This window comes from Dendropsophus ebraccatus, chromosome 8 (assembly GCF_027789765.1).
Source record: "Dendropsophus ebraccatus isolate aDenEbr1 chromosome 8, aDenEbr1.pat, whole genome shotgun sequence".
NCBI classification, from domain to species: domain Eukaryota; kingdom Metazoa; phylum Chordata; class Amphibia; order Anura; family Hylidae; genus Dendropsophus; species Dendropsophus ebraccatus.
Window position 1 is genome coordinate 19321858 of NC_091461.1, and position 17736 is coordinate 19339593.

The following is a 17736-nucleotide window of genomic DNA, read 5'->3' on the forward strand; positions in this document are numbered from 1 at the left end:
TATGTGGATAAGCGCTTTGATAATTTATGATTCACCATTTTTCTCTTTAACTTGACTATTTGCTACTGGTCTTGACAAAAATCTTAACTTTTGTTCACAAGCAGGATACCAAAATTGGGATGGCTGGTTTTATTGCCCGACTTTTGAACTCTTGCATTTACACACAGTGACATTTCTTTGCTTACTCAAAGGTCTGAAAACACCATATTGACTGACCGAAATGTGGGGATTTACATGATTCTCATAAAGTCAAATCAAGCTCTTTATAAATGCGCGTAAAAGCATTTATCCTTTTTATGTAAACTGTAAAATGGTTCACTTTAGGAATACTGGTACAATATAAATGCCAGGCTTCTAGTCACTTTTGGTTTTTTATTTTATTTTTTTTCTAATCAACATTATGAAGAATTGTTTCGAAGAATTGCTCAGTGGAAGAAAAATCCCTAAACAAATAGATCAACTTTAATGAGAACACCATTTTATTTTCTGTGTACATGGTAAATGGCGGATCCAATTATTTTACTGATTGTCATACAACAATAAGCTCTCGTTGACCTCCAACTCTGAAAATATACATTAATTAGGCTTGTTGTGCGTTTTCATAGTGCATTGGTGGTTCTTACAAATACCTTGAGGCTTGCTGTAAAGGTATGATATGCAGGCTTGAGCATTGTCAAGCTTTATTTAGAAGAATTGCGCTATTACTGCTGGAATGTTCAAGGATATTTTGCTTAAAGTAACTTAAAGCTTTGAGGGTTAGATCCTTGTACACTGTTTTTCTAAACATTTTAGAAAGCATTACAGCAATGCAGTCACACTGTTAGGAAGAATTTACAAAGAATGTTTTGAATTTATTGGTATATAATTGCTTCACTAAATGTTGTTTTTCCTCTTTCTTTTCTTTTTTTCCAGCACTCAGGATACAGAGCGAAAAGCAATTGACCCTAACAATTCAACAAACTTATCACTGGAAAAGTTCATGGCCAAGCTGTGTTCACATCACCAAAAGCAGTTTTTTCTTGTATTGAGCAATTTATGCACTGAAGAATCCATAATGAAATCTAGAAGTGCCTCCATTTCTGAGGTTGAAAATGCTAATCTAGAAGACTATGATCATTCCTCTTGTGAAAAAAATGCAAGCCTTTCCTTTGTGGAGACAAACAAGTCTGTCTCTGAATCTTGTTTAAATGGTCATGTATGTATAACTACCCCAGCAGGTGTGCATGAGGATAGCCACCATCGTGAAATCTCACAATGTTCAAAGGTACCCAATTCCTTAAATTTTAAAGAGGATCATGGATTTAATGTTGCTTATGTTACAGACCAAACAATCGCAAATAATCCAGTAGATATTGCGAGCACAGAGGAAAAAACTGGAGCCATTGTTGCAAAAATATCTGAAGTTAGCCAGACTTTTTCAGATCACTGTGTTCTGTCAAACAGTAACTCTACGTTAGACATGTCAGGGTCTGAACTCTCCACAAACATCCCAAAAATTGCAAATAAAGAAAACACACAATACAATAACCCTAAACAGACATTTTTGGACTGCAGTGACTGTAAATTGAAGCAGGAAAATTCTGTAACCACGGTGACTGTAAAGAAGCTTGGAAACCTTTGCGAGAGTCCATTTCAGAATCTTACGGACCGTTCTGGGTCAGCTTTACAAAAAGTTAGGTTGCATGAAAATAAGCTGTTAAAAACTGTAAAGTGTAAGAATTCTCGAGTTTTGATGACAAATGATTGTGATAAACAGTGTGATGTAGTTTACATAAGTGAGCCGATTACAACCGAATGCCACTTTGAAAATCATAAATCTGGGGTTTGTGCTCGGAACACTGCTAGGAAAAGTACCCGAGGATATCTGTTTAGTGGTGACTGCTGTGAATTGTCCACTGTTCGCACATTGGTAAAAAGCTCAAAAGTTGAGGAGAAAGGAAATTCTGCATTACATATTACTGAAGCATTACTAATTCCTAATGGCTTGAATGAGACACTACCTACCACAGATGACATATCATTGCTTCATGAGACAAGAGTAAAAATGGACACTTACAATTCATTAGCACGGAATGATGAAATGAAACACCAAATACCAAACATCGAATCAGAAAATTGTAAACAAATTCTGGGTGCGGCCGAAGAGCCCGTTGATCAGGTCTCTGATTCTTTCATAGCTGTTTTTTCTGCTACACAAGATGAACATGAAAAATCACATGTTCCAAGTGAGCACACTGCGAATGACCGGGCAGTTATTGAACATGTTGATGAAATTCCAAAGACGAAACAGAATTCTTCTTTACTAAATATAGAAGCTGATTCTTTACCTGTAAAAAATCATGAAAATATAGCTAAATTAGCTATATATCCAGACTTTGATTTCTCCCATTCCATTATTTCATGCAATCAAGAAGACCAACCAGGTCCTCCATCTTTGGCTATGGAAGTCATTGTTTCATTAGAAAATAACCATGTGTTTTCTGAACCTACATCACCTAAATGTTATCTGTATAATACAGCAATGGAAGAAGCTTCTGCTACCTTACAAAACAGCCATGCAAATCCTCCCACTGAATATTCATCTACGCATGGGACTGCTGAAAGAGATCTCGCACTCATTGATTCTTCCACTCCTAATGATTCCATGGTATTACCTGAAGATTCTTCTGATACAGATATTGCAGATCCTGTGACCCCTGGACTGCCGTTGCCAATTCAGATTTCTTCAGAAACAATGTTAGATATTCTACCCAAAGACATTTCTGAAATTCCTATTCCTATAAGTTCACAGGTTGTTTCTAGTACTTCTCGAAATCTGACTGACATTATTGAGCATTCTGTGCAAAATGGGATCACAGAAAATGCACCTTTAATAGATGTAAAAATAGAAAATGTTAATTGTCAAACCCTAGTTTCCAATGGTTCCATTGAGATGGAGACTAAAGCAGATGTACTACCCGAAAGTAAAGACGCTTTAAGTCCAACTAAACCTTTTCATAGTTCTTTAACTATATGTGCAAAAATGGTTGGCAATCATAATGTGAAACTAGAATCAAATGTTTCAAAGGAGGCTCTCCATCATTGTGATACTGTGTCTTCATCCGAATGCAGCAATAATGATACATTTAGGGAGGCCTTGAAAACCAAAGAGGTTATTGGTGAAAGCAACATAGGTGCAGTTCATCTAGACTACATTGACAATTCATTACCAAGGAACAGAAGTTCTAGTAAACCTCTTACACCATTAAAGAGGCATAAAAAAGTCCCCGCCCCAACAGACAGATGTCTTAGGAGTCGTGAAGCCCATGATTCTGTTGTCCCAAAAAATCCTTCCCTTCAAGTTCTGTTATCTTATGTTAAAGGTGGCAATGGGGCACAGAGGTCTGTGATATTAAAAACAGAAGATGCACCGTGTTCTGATGGAAACCTGTCCCCTGCCGTTAAGACCAGTGATGGAGAAAACTATTTTGCTGTCTCTTTAAACAGCCATTGTAAAGAGGGAAAGCCATTATTTTATGAAAGAGTGTTAAAAAGTGTTGGTTCATCCCATTTTAAGATATCTGAGAAACTTAAGGTATATTTTAAACCAGGTTCTGATGAGCGGATTGTATCTTTTGCAAAAGAAAAAAAGGAAGAAGCAAACTGTAAGTGTGAAACAACAAATTTAAAAAATATTTGTCAGTTGGCGCTTCATAAATGTAATAACAGTCAATCGAAAAAGAAAAGCTCTCAAGACCAAAGTAGAGCCAAGCATATTGCATTAAATTCCTTAAAGGATAAAATGAAGTACTGTAAATCTGGTAAGTTAAAGAACCAGTCCTCAGGTAATAAGAAAGTTGGTTCTAATAAGCAAGTTAATAGACCAAAATTTATTGACTGGTGTTCTGAGGAAGAAAATCAGGAGCGTATCTCTAATTTTAATGACCAGTACACAACGGTTCACAAAAATTGGATTTCACTGGAAAAAGAGACGGTTAATGTGACAAAGTCCAAAAATAAAGCCGACAAACTAAAAGAGATTTGGAAAACAAAGAAAAGAATTCGTAAACCTAAAAGTGTGCAAGATACTCCGAAATGTTCCCCAATGCAAATGTTGTTTATGAATTCTGTTAAGTTTCCAGATATTTGTAAATGGTTTATGGAAACAACAGAAACGAAGTCTTTAGTAATTGTGAAAAAATTAAACACTCGTCTTCCTGAGGAACATCAGCTGCCAATGATGCAATCACCGAAGTATTCAAGGCAAAGTCTATATCCTCACATTTTGCAGGCACAGCGCTTGAAAAAACATCTTAAGAAATTTGCTTCAGTTTTTCCAGCACGCAATGACATCAAAACTCAGAATTCATTTATTAAATTGATAAGTTACAGCGATGTACCACTTAATGAAGATACGATAGATACTGTAACAGGTCATAATGACTGCAAAAAACAAGAACCCTGTGTTAAAGGTAAAAAGACTGCTCCTGTTCATATCCTAAAAAAATACAACAGATTGCGCGGAAATTTAAAATATCCGTCTTGTTCGGTCAATAAAAACAAGAAAATATGTGTGGCAAATAATGCAAAAAGTAAAGCAGGCAAACCTGGAAATAAAAAAGCAATGTCAACATCAGATTTACAAAAACTTCCAAATTCCCTTAATGCTAAATCTGTGCTAGTTAAAAATACAAAGTGTAAAAAACGTACAAAAGGTGACTCTATGACGGAATCTGTTGCACAGCCAAGTAAAAAGAGAAAAATCGAATCGAAGCAAGGATTTTTTAAAAATGGACCTAAAGTCAACAAAAAAGCAGTGTCTACGAAAACTAAAGTGCGTAAATTGAGTAAAATAGACTCTACTTTCAATTCACAGGCTCCAAAGAAACAGGTGGGAAAAGCTGGTGTCTTTAAAACAAATGTAATGAAAGCTAAAGCAAAAAGTCCTATGCAAAAACAATCCCTTAAACAGCAACTCGTTCGTAAGCGTCAGACACGATCAGCTAAGCTAAAACAGGTTCCCCCAAATTCATCAGGTTCACCTAAAATCACTAGTTTGTCATCATCACATAGGAAAAAGGAACTATGTAAAAAAATATGCACTGTCTCTGGAAAAAACAAAAGAAATGTAGCATCCCAAGTGAGACACCGCTCAAAAAGGTCACAGCTGGAGCCTTCCACTCGTAAAGGACGATCACTTGAATTTAAATGAAAAGCTAGAAACGGTTACCTGCGTACTGTTGTACACTTGCATTAATTCCGAATCTATATAAGCTGTAGCAGGCCCTGAAATCTACCGATAACCATATTACGTTGGCATTATGATGCTTGGTTTGTTGGGAACTTTTTTTTTTATTTTCTCCCTGTGGTGCTCAAAATGTAAATAATTTTCTAGTTTGTTTTGGGGGTTATTTTCTTAAACCATGAATGTTAAAAGTACAGTGCCTTATTTATCTTTTTTTTTATGTTAAAGACCTGCCATATGATAAGCCTTGCATTTATTACTTGACGCACAAGCACTTGTACTGATAAAAAAAAAAAACGAAAACACAGACACACCCATGTTTGCTTCGTTGCAGCTTGTTGCATACATTTTATTAGCTTTTTTCATTTTAGATCTCATATTTAGCATTTGGTCAAAAGCAAAAAGCAATTTGTGCTTCCATATTCAGTTTTTTTAATGAACTAAGCAACCTTGTAAAAAGGACAAATATATTTTATTGGCTGAATCGTTTGGTTAAAGAACCACCATAGGCGTAGTTACTGAGGTATTGCATACCTTTTTACTCAGTGCTGTGGTTTTACATGTGAAATTGTTTATATGGCTGTCTCTATGATTTGTTTAGGTGGTGAGTCCACCATTTTCCAATGTTTTCTGAAATGCATATGTCTCTAAAACAGGTTTGTCAGGTCATTAATTCTGTTGGTATATGCATCTAGGTCACTAATATTCTATTTATATTACACTTAATTTGCACTCACTTGAATTTCATTGAATTTGCACAAAAATGAACTGGTAACTGAAAATCTGTGTGTCAGCATTAATTTAAAAAATGACTTTAAAATGTTTTTAAAAGTTTTTATCGAGCACACGTTTTAGTATCCAGTGGCTCATCAGGAAAGGTGGATTTTTAGAACACCATTTTTTAAGACTTTGTAAGCATTATGTGATGACAGTAATAATAATGGCTATTTTTTACTATGGATAAATTAGGGTATCATTGGAAAATCCAACAGACTCTACTGAAATATATTTGTAAACAGAAAAAAATATCTTGTTTGTTTTCTTATTGTGCATTTATTATGGCAGGCAAATATTGACTGCAAGTAGAGCACATGCAATACTATAAAGAAATGTGACATTCGCTGCGTGGTCGATGGCAGACTTTGTTTGCACTGGTGTTTAAAAACTTGATTTTATTTTAAGAACTTAATATTCTTTATCACCTAAAACATGTGATCGATCCTTCCCGCTCCCTCTTGTAATAATTAAGGCGTAGATGTAATTACCATTCCTAAACTGCAAATTGTACAAAGATATTTTTGTAACAGTCTTTTTTTACCTTAAGTATTTTAACCATTCAGTAACCTGGAACACTTGGGCAGTCCTTAAATGTATAGTTTGCACTGTTAGCCATGTTTTAGGGAATGTGCTTGAGAGCATCAAATTAGCTTGTTTTTATGGGAAGAGGTTATTCAACCATGAGTAATATCTCCTGCCCAGCGACCGTCCTCCCCATACATAGGAACGTGCAGCCTGGCAAAGGATTCCTGTCTTTTCTGGGGAGAGGTAAGCCACAGCGAAAGATCTCCAAGAACAAAGGAATCGGGCAGTGGTTCTCCATCACACTCGACCCCTTGTATGTACACACATCTGTCGGTAGATGGTTGGAAGAGCTGCATACATCGTATACCGATGGCCAAACCCCTTGTGAGCAGCAGGTATGGCCGACAAAAGATGTAAGGGGGTCTTAACACTTTTTACCTTTATCTCCACAATACCAGTAGCGAAGGTTTATTTAGCGTTAGTGTTTTCAGCACGTCTTTAATCAAAATGCCTTTAGGGCCTTTTACAGGGGACAATTATTGTGTAAAAAAAAAAAAATTGTGATACTAAGCAAATGTTCCCAATCATTGTGCACTGTAAACATGTTCAGTGATTGCACCATCAGCAAAAAGACTTTTGTCGCTGATTGAATATTTTGCAACTGCATAGAAAATCTCATTTGTGTGCATTTTATCCTCTAGTATAAATGGTCACCTGCTAAGTCAGAGGAGACGAGGGAAGAAAAGGCAAGGGATCTGTTCAGCTATCGAATGTCCAAGACTTGTAAACTATTATTGTGACCTATATTTGAACATTCCTGACAGAGTATGGATTGGTGCTAATTTTCACCAGTTGATCTTGTAGTATAGGTAAACCTGTGCAGTAATTAGTTTTGTATTGCACTGAAATGCAGGAATGGTCTGGGTTACTGAAGAAGAAATGTTTCGATTTTTCTAGTTTACCAGCAAGGTTGTCGCTTCATAAATAAATTTCTTCTTTATAAATGGGAAACAATGAAGACCGGTTTAGATCTTGTGGAGATGTTGCAGCATTAATATTTCTCATATGTAAAGGTGCAAAACTACCTTATAATTATTTTTTTCCTACTTTCACATCTATCTGCTTCAATACCACAGTGGCTGCATACGATTTACTCGGGAACTTGCATCTTGTGAGAATTAATTTAAATTGTGTTTTTATGTTTAGCACACAATATTACTTAGTCTTTCACTTGTTTTGTATCTGACAGTAGGGTTAAACAGGTGATTACATAGCAGGAAATTAAGAAATTTTTATCGTGCGCAAATATTCTTCTGTACTCATTTAGAAAATTGTGCTAATTTATTCACAACCGATTCTGTACAGTATGACAATAATGTGTTCTGTATTGATTGTGGCAGTACATGCCTACTATTGCACATTGTCAACTTCTCCTTTTTGTGTGTTTTATCTGTTATGTTAATGGAAAACATGCTGTGTACAGAGCCATCTCTAAGAAAAGGTTCAGGGATTTTGAGCTGTTTTAAATATTTTTGTATTGCAGTGTCATTTTTGTAGACATGGGTTTTAGATTTTTTTTTTTTTTCTTTTCCGTCTCTAACACGACTGTACAGATACTGTGAAAATACGTTAAGGTTTTATTGACTTCTGATGATTCTGGGTATTTAAAATGTTGTAGTAGATGTAAATTAAACATTTGCTGTACTCTGTATTTATATATAAATCAATTGATATATTTGTTGAAGCTTTCCTTGCTTTAATCACTATAAAGATTTTTCCAACACCAAATTGACTAGTCACATTTTTAGCTATGCTGAAGGAAAAGAATACAAGGAAAAATAAGTCAAAAAGGCTGCCAGATTATTAACACACTGTCAGGATGTGAGTTTTTTTATGCTTTGCACCAATGATTTTCTGTTACTCCAAACACTTGGTTAAATCTGTGGCTTTCTCTAACCAAGAGGGGAAATCCGACTTAAATTTAGCCTCTTACAGTGACAAGAAGTGAGGTTTGAAATTATCTGCATTTTTGCATTGATCACTATATTAAAATTGTGTACAGCTGTATTTTATCAAGCACCTTGATCAGACCTCAACAGGGCAGGAAGAAAAAAAAAATATCCTGTGTTTTAAAGCTGTTTTGCTTTGAGTTGAGGTTTCACATGAGGTTTGCCTATTAAATAAAGGCCCTCAATGCCTGCTTACTGAGAAATCGGTTAAGATTGCTTAGCATGATGTGTTTTATAGACAGATGAAGCTGGAAAATTCAATTCTCAAACGGTACTACAAAAGGAAAAAAGTCAGAATTGTTGCATAGGACTGAGTGGACCTTCTGTTATGATCATTACATAAGCATCAAAAGCAAGCCAGAAAGAGGTTACATCAAAAGACCCGTAGAAGTCTAAAAACTCTAGCAAAAATCTTTGGTCGTGTGTCCCACTATTAGAAGAACACTGGACAGGAAGTATGGTCATGAAAGGATACCTTGGAGCAGGCCACCACTGTCCAGAAATGAAAGTCCATCTCAAAATTGTATGAGCCCAGGTGGATGTTCTACAACACTTCTAGAAAAAATTGACAGTGGAGGCTAAAGTAGAACCTTTTTTAGCACAAATGTACAAAGATCTGATTGAAAGACGTTGCATACCAACGCCAAAACTATTTCTACAGTGAGGTATGGTGGAGGGTAAATTCTGGTTTGCAGTTGTTTTTCCCCCTCAGGACCTGGATGCCTTAATGTGTACTAAAATACTTTTGCAAAGAATGTAGGTGCAGCAGTTAACTTATTCTGAAAAGGAGGGTGTCACATAACCAGACGCAGACCTCGACTGTGCCCACCGTGTTATGGAGGGGCCAATGGAGTCGGGGTTCACCTGGGTGAATCTACCTCATGCATTCATGCTTTTATACCCTGCTTACGGGCTGTAACTCGAGCATTATTCGCCATCTGACAAACTCGAAGCACACGCACACAACTTTGCCCACCCATACACATGATCCACCGGCCTGTTAAGATACTAATACACATTAGCAGGTGATAATGGTGTAAAATTTCATTGGGTTTTGCAAATCTTTTTGCAGCCATGGAAAACTTTTGGTGCGGGTGATGGCTACAAGAGGTTTCTATGGGTTATTGAATTCTTCAGTTAACACATTTCCTCCCTGCTCTCTGGGTGTTTACTCAGTGTTCTGAATAAAAAGAAACAACAAAAACTGATCTGTCATCTTGGAATTCTTCGGCTGATGCTCCGTTATTGAATCAAACTATCAGTGGTTATTATGCTTCTTTTTTGCACAAATATTGCATTATAAAGGAGTATACTTTTTATCCCTTCCACTGCATGGGGATATAAGCAGCCAGTCACATTTTCCCTAAGGAAAATTAACTGTTCGCCGGGGGTCTTGGTAACTGTTTGTAAGTCTCAAAGGGGTTGTCTTGTGTGATAAAAGCAGAAAAAGATGATGGTATTTCTCTTTGCACTACCTTTTTACACAGAGAAAATTTCCCTGTCCTATTGTGAGTTTAAATAACATCAGATAAACAGTTTAGACAACTATTATCAAGGGAAACCTCTGATGTTATTGGAAAATCTACATGGGTTTACAAAGATATTTTTGGTGTCAATCAGTCCAGATCTAGTCCATTTGAGTTACCTAATTCTAAAATAAAATGTTAATCAAAACAGAATAATAAAAAAGCTGGGATAGTTAACCTGTGTGGGAAGGGGTTATGGTGTCAAAATGGCTAGAAATTAACCCATGGCTGCACCAGGACGTTACTGGACGTCCTGGTGCTACTAGGGGGGTTCGGGGGGGTCGCCCGTGCCGCAATCCTGGGTGCTATCTGCAGCCTGGGACCATGGCTATTAGCGGGCACGGTCTAATTGCAGTGCCTGCTAATTAAGTAATTAGATGCAGCTGTCATACATACTGTCCCCCTTCCCTGGTGGTCTAGTGGGGGGATCGCGCCCCACGATTGCGGGAGGGCAATGCCCACATTTGTTACCGGCCGGGGTCTGCGCCGTAATAGCGCTGATCCTGGCTTGGCACTCTATTGCTTTCGGCTGCAGCAGCTGAAAGCAATAGTCATAGTTTGAATCACCCCCCTTTTCCCATTTTATAAATAAACAACATACTTGGTATCTCCGCGCGTGTAATCGCCTGAACTATTAAATTACATTCCCGATCTTGCACGGTAAACAGCGTAAGCACAAAAAAATTCCAAAGTGCAAAATTGCGCGCTGCCGGTGCTATTACAGACGTGTGTCAGTGAGCGGGTAAGAGTCGGTGGGGGGGCCGTAGAGAATAACTGCAGTCTGCAGCCACTGCTCCTATTCCACGGAGCGACAGTACATCGTCGCTATCTGAGCCATTTGTCTTTCTACCTGTTGAATCAGCCGACATTGTTCATGTTGGCTGATCGTTGTCTTCTATTACAGGTGACAATTATCGGCCAAAACGGATACGGACGATAATCGTTTTGTGTAATAGGGTCTTATCTCTAGGCTCAAAAAAGAAATGAAAGGTTCTGGTACAGTCATCTACTGTAGTTAGAGACAGACCACCCATCATCTGAAGTTAGGAAGTGACGGCCTAAATTTCTTGCAGGCCTGTAAATTCAAATCTTAAAATGGGAACTTTGGGTGATTGGAGAAATGGTATGGACAGAGGCACCTTCTGGTCGGTAATGAATGATAACTGCAATGGTGATAGTACTTCTAAATCCTTTATACTTTAATATTAAAGTATAAAGGCTTTGTCACATTTTTTTCAAGGCAGACTCCTCCCAACTGTTCCTTTTTGGATCTAGCTTTGTGCACTGGCCCACAGTCTTGTTTGAAGAGCAAACTGTTCCCAAAACGGTGGCAGCATACCATTGTCAAAAATATATCTCAGTATGCTGAAGCGTTAGGGCCCTATTCCACAGTAACGATAATCGGCCGGATCGGCCATATTTGGCCTGATTCGGCCGATTATTGTTCGGTGAAATGGAGAGAACGATCAGCCGATCGGGTCATCGTCTGATTGTTCATTTAGGGCCAGACCTTAAATCATCGTTCCCCCACCACGCATCGCTACAGTTGATTACCTGTACAGGCTTCTCCGCGCTGTCTTCATCCCAGGGTCCCGCGCTCTCTATCTTCTGAATGGCCGGTCAGCTGACTGAGCGCTCAGCCAATCACAGGCCGGGACCGCCGCGGCCTGTGATTGGCTGAGTGTGGCCTGTCAGCTGACCGGCCATTTAGAAAATAGAGCGCGCGGGACCCTGGGATGAAGACAGCGTGGAGAAGCCCTGCAGGTAATGTATGATGCTGCAAGGACATCGGTAACTATGTCCTTGCAGCCCTCGCTCAACGATCATCGGGCCGTTCGTTTACATCGTTGATCGGGCCCTCCTCGGGCCGTGGAATAGGACCCTTAGGATCATTTTTTCCCTCCAAGTTAACCCTTTAATGTTTGCCTTCGGTTGAGATACTTTTCATTGTAAGATACGTTCTTTAATCAGTTAATTGGATAGATGACAGGCAAGTTTTTTTAGACAAAATACACCAATATGTTAATCAAATTATGTCACGTTCTGACTACATATTCCTTATAAGAAAAATCTTCTAGGAAACTGGGATAGCACATGGTACAGTATACAAAATGCAGAAAGCTTTGAAAGCCATGCAGCTGTTGACAGCTGTGGAGGAACGTAAATTTATTTTAAACTCGCATACATTATGAAAAAATCTGTTACTACAGTGACAAAATGAAGTAAAATGTCTGAACATACAGTTTAGAAAAATGTACGGCCAGGATAATAGATCTTGCGCATTTGGATTTTTTTTTTAAAAAAAAGAAAAAGGGATTTAAAAAAAAACAACAGGAAATTGTAATCATTAAAGAATAGGCTTAGCACACTGATATTAGAAGCTTGAAACTTCTGATTTTCCACCAAAAGTGAAAGTGTAAATAAAGGGGGAACGTGCCTTAAAAACAAACGAAAAAAATCACTGGCCACATCGGTGAACCATCGCAGTGACTGGCTGAGCATACGTTTCCCGGATAAGTCACCAAAATGTAGTGAAAGGGCATAATTGTAATAGCAGTAGTGGGTATGCATTTAAAGGGGTCATCTAGTATTTTAAAAAGCACAGCTACTTTTTTGCTTAAAAAGCACCCCCACCCCCCAAGTTGTGAGTGGCTTTAGAAACTAAGGACAAAATTGGTACTGTTTCTAGAAGAATGCAGCCATGTTTTTCTAAGGCTGGTTAACACAATTTTTTTATTCTTGTCTAGGTTATAACCACCATTCTCCTCAAAAAGCAGTGGTTGGGCTAATTGATATACATGCCTACATACATACACACACACACACAGTGTGTGTGTGTGTGTGTATATATCAATGAATTTGGAGCAGAGTTGGGGTAAGTAACCTAGACAACAAGCTGTCATCAAGAGGAGGGAAAGAGCAGGCTTATTAGATAAAATTGGATCAACGTTGGATCTAACAGATACTTACCTACACATTTCAATAATGTCAGCTCACAGAAGATTTTTGAGAGTATTTCTTTAGGTGCTCATCGAAGTGTGGCACTTACAAATCACCTGCCAGCCTTTTGCCCTCTGTTCTGCACAAAGGTATTCATAGTCTGTCTGCAGCTCTGCATATGAAAGGAATTTTTTTATATATTGTACCTTAACATTTGGCTAATCAAAGCTTCCTAATCAGTTACAGAAAATCTCTGTTACAATTTGATTTCTAGGATTTATTCTGGTCTCTACAAAAAGTATCAGGTGAATCATCTCATCCAGCTTCCTCACTCCTCCATCTGACCAGTGATGAAAATCCTGGGGTCATCCACTTCGGATGCTGTCCAGTGGGCTTGTGCACATCCTCGTCCCCTTCAGTGGGAAATGAAATAGTTCTGGGACTGATCTCAAAGATCACTGGACAATTCCTTTGGTGGTCATCCATCAGGTCTGTCGGGAACTCAGATGGTGGTTGAAGTTGGGGAGGCTTACCAAAGGAATTTCTCTGATTCTTTGTTAGAAGATTCTGCTTCCAATGGATGTCTTCTTCTTAGGCTGGGGTGCACATGTCTCAGACGTACAGAAATTGTGGTGGACAGCCAAGGAGTTTTATCTTCCAACAGAAGAGAGTTGAGGGCAGAGAAGCTAGCTCTACCACTTTAGTAACCTTAGTAACCTATCACAATCTCGTATTGATCCAATCTGACAACATAGCAACTGTGTTTTATCCAAACAAGCAGAGGGCAAATCCAGTCACCAGGCTTAATCAGTTGTAATCAGATCAGTTAATCAGAATGCAATCAGATATTTTAGTGAGAGGAAGCCAAGCTCAAGGAAATCTCGACAATTAATATAAAGGGCACCCTCAATCGCAAAGCGGATATTTTGGGTAGGTAATATCTCCATCCAGAGGAGTGGGCCCTTTTTTGCATGAATATTCAATAGGATCACTCTCAAATTCTGTAAACCTAGATAGATGTGTTTGCACAGTGTGACAATTCCAAACTGCCCAAATTCTGTTCCCTTAGCCGTTGCCATCATCCCTGTTGTAGATGGCCTTTTTATGTTTGTGTGTGCTTTTCCCCCACCAGCTCTGATGTGGAAAACCTCAGGAAAAGGCAAAGAGGGAGCATGTCAATATAATATTTATTCCATTTTGGCCTCACAGGTCATTGTTTTCTCTAGCTCTCTCTTTAAAAACAGATTCTGGAGACTTCCCATAGCTTTCTAGTTGCTGTCCCAGAAAGGGGTATTAACATCTGACTGCTTGGAGGATGAATTAGTTCTCGCACCAGGAAAGATATGCTGACAATGTCATTAAATCTCTATACAGTTCATGATAGAAAATACCAAAAGGAATTAGGCTAGAATTTGTAGACTTTTTAAATAGTTTTTCTCTTCTGAAGAACCTACATTACCTTTCAATCTACAATTTTTTCACAAGGCTTTGAAAGGGACTGAGTCTAAATACTCGGAAACAGGGATGGTCCGAACCTGGTTCGGGTTGGGTTCGTACGAACCCGAACCCTCGGAAATGATTCCCGCTGTCTGCCCTCTCCGTGGAGAGGGTGGATACAGCGGGACGACCGCCTGGAAAACTGGGATACAGCCATAACCATAGGCTGTATCCCAGTTTTCCAGGCGGTCCTCTCGCTGTATCCACCCGCTGCACGGAGCGGGCAGACAGCGGGAATCTGATGCCGAGCGTTCGGGTTTATACGAACCCGAACCTCGGTAGATTCGGACCATTCCTACTCGGAAAGTCCAGTTCTCCGACATTAATGTATTTAATGAAAAAGTTTACCCGCTAGTAAACTAATTTTTTAAGGCTGGGTTCACACTACGTATATTTCAGTCAGTATTGTGGTCCTCATATTGCAACCAAAACCAAGAGTGGATTGAAAACACAGAAAGGCTCTGTGCACACAATGTTGAAATTGAGTGGATGGCCGCCATTTAATAGCAAATATTTGCTGGACCACAATACTGACTGAAATAACCGTAGTGTATACCCAGCCAAAAAATTTGAGAAATATGCATGTAGAGCTGCAACTTGGGGATCGTGTTCGACATTTACCAAATATCACCGTCTTGACATGTCTGAAAATTCTGCCCTAGCTGCAACTACTTAAAATCCCCCTATTATACTGCTACTTAAAGTGACACTGTCACCCCCTTTGTGCATTCTAACATCTCTACACAGGTGTAAAGGGTAAATTTAGCGTTTTTCATACCTTATTTCATATCATACGTCATGGTGTTTGTTCAAGTAAAAAGTGTCCTTTTATCAACTGCAGATTGTATTAAGTGGGCGTGGCCTCGCGGCATTAGCACCACTTAGCCCCGCCCGCAACGGCACCATTGGTCCCGCCCCCTTGCCGGCCATTGGAACAGGCTGGCCGAAAGGTCTAGACTCCACCCCCTTTACGTTGGCCAACCAATAGGCGTCAAGGGGGCGGTGCCAATGGTGCTGTTGTGGGCCAACGGTGCTAAGTGGCGCTAATGCCGTGAGACCACGCCCACCTAATACAATCTGCAGTTGATAAAAGGACACTTTTTACTTGAACAAACACCATGGCATATGATATGAAATAAGGTATGAAAAACGCTAAATTTACCCTTTACACCTGTGTCAAGATGTCAGAATGCAAAAGGGAGGTGACAGTGTCTAAGTCCCACACTGTAGAACGTCCAGGAATGGTTAAAATTTGCTTACCAAAATTTTCTTTTCCTGGAGTCTATAGCACAGAACTTCCCATCCTAATGAAATTTTTGTTGTTTCTGCATACCCAGTGGCTTATTTCTATCCTGTGCTAGTCTTTTATTAATCATTTATTAAGCAAATTTTAACCCGTACAAGCTGTCATTGGGGAAGGGGGGTGGGGGTTGGAGAAAGCTTATCTGTTAATGGAGGCAAATTTGCTGAAATATTTAACCCCTTGTCTTAAAAGTTAACTATAAAGATGAGCGAATTTACAGTACAAGCTAAGCAAGTCACTTTGTTAGCTTAGCAATCTGCCTTTGAAGTCCATGCTGCTCTGCCCAAGGTGCCTGGAAAAGCTGGATCCAGTCTTATCAGAAGTTTGTCAGGAGTACATACAGCTTTTACAGGTCACGGGATGGGGTGGCATGGACTTCAAAAGCAGCAGGCTGGTAAGCAGATTGCCGAGCTAACAAAGCGATTGGCTTCATTTGTACTGTAAATTTGCTCATCTATTTAACTATATTGGTAGAGATGGGAATACCCCTTAAAGAAATAATGTAAACATTAGAGATGATCGAACCTGGAGCATGCTCGAGTCCATCCGAACCTGATTGTTCGGCATTTGATTAGCGGTGGCTGCTGAAGTTGGATAAAGCCCTAAGGCTATGTAGAAAACATAGATATAGTCATCGGCTGTATCCATGTTTTCCAGACAACCTTAGAGCTTTATCCAACTTCAGCAGCCCCTGCTTATCAAATACCGAACGATCGGGTTGGGTTGGACTCGAGGTTCGCTCATCTCTAGTCAACATCTGTTTATGCACTAAAATGTAGTTGCTATAGCTCCTGGTTTTTTCCACTTTGAAATTAAACTGCAGTACCAGACACAGCCTGTACTCAATGGTGGTGCCATTTCTGAAACAATAATTCCACATACTGAGTCAATTCCGGACCGAGCCATTAGTGAATATAATACTCCTTAATTGCTCACAAGCGCTGCATGTCACCCTTTTATGTATCACGTTATTTCTCATCGTAGAGTGCAGATGGGTATTTTTGTCAAATGCTATGGCAGTACAGTAGTAATTGTCAGCCTTATCTTCAAAGCCCAGTGATCAAGTGATGTCTCTGCATCTATTCATGTCATTTTTTATTTTTATTTTTTCAGAAAGAAAAGCGGAAAATAAAAATATTTGTGCCTACAAGGCCGAGAAAATTTATTGTGTTCTTTGAGTTTGTGTATTAGCAAATAATTATACCCAAACAATATAAGGCTAGGGAATAAAAATCCTTGCCACCTCTTTGTGGCTGGTTCTCTCCCCAATCCGGTCTGTTTGCTGACTTATTGCTACCTCCAATTATAATGATCTTTTGGAAAATAAAGTGTAATGCGCTGCATATGCTACTTATTGGGGCCAAGGTTATTGCTATAAATTGGTGTGGGGGAGTCTTTCCGTACTTACAGGCCAGCCTACTGTATGATTTTGTCCCCATTTACTAGGTCTTAAAAGCTGCATGGCTTCAAATGGATAGTCTTGCAATTTTGCACCTGACCTATTAGTAGGATAGATTTTCACTCTGCCAGTCATAGTCATTGTGTAAAAACGAATTTCTCTATTACATGGGAAAACCCATAAATTCTTTGTTCGCATTGTAAACATACTGGAGAAATTTACACAGCAAATTGCGTCAGTGTTATGTCGCAGCTTTTTAGAAAAGGCAAAAAAAAAACTAAAAACAATTTTCCAAATGATTGGGTTTATAAACTTTTTTTTCACTGCTCATATAGTTTTAGATATGTCCCATCGTATGTGCCTGACACCTTTTAGGTTTGACAACTCTCTTATTTGGAGTTAGTGTAAACATATCAAAAATTAACCCAATTAATGACCATTCAAATTTTTATTTTTTGTCTTTATTTTTTTCCTCATTAGAAAAGACAACTCCACCCCCCCATAATTTTTCCTGTAACTAAATCATATAAGGGTTT

The 17736-nt window shown here is 38.8% G+C and overlaps 1 protein-coding gene across 2 annotated transcripts in view; it reads left to right on the forward strand.

Moving 5' to 3' along the window:
• The window catches only part of LCOR (ligand dependent nuclear receptor corepressor), a 67180-nt gene extending 57486 nt beyond the window's left edge, over positions 1–9694 (forward strand). For both annotated transcript variants that reach the window (XM_069979967.1, XM_069979968.1), the window contains exon 7: positions 913–9694. In XM_069979967.1, coding sequence (XP_069836068.1) covers positions 913–5191 — 4279 coding nt within the window. In that variant the 3' untranslated portion in view covers positions 5192–9694. The remainder of the gene's footprint in view (positions 1–912) is intronic.
• Positions 9695–17736: the final 8042 nt, after the last annotated feature.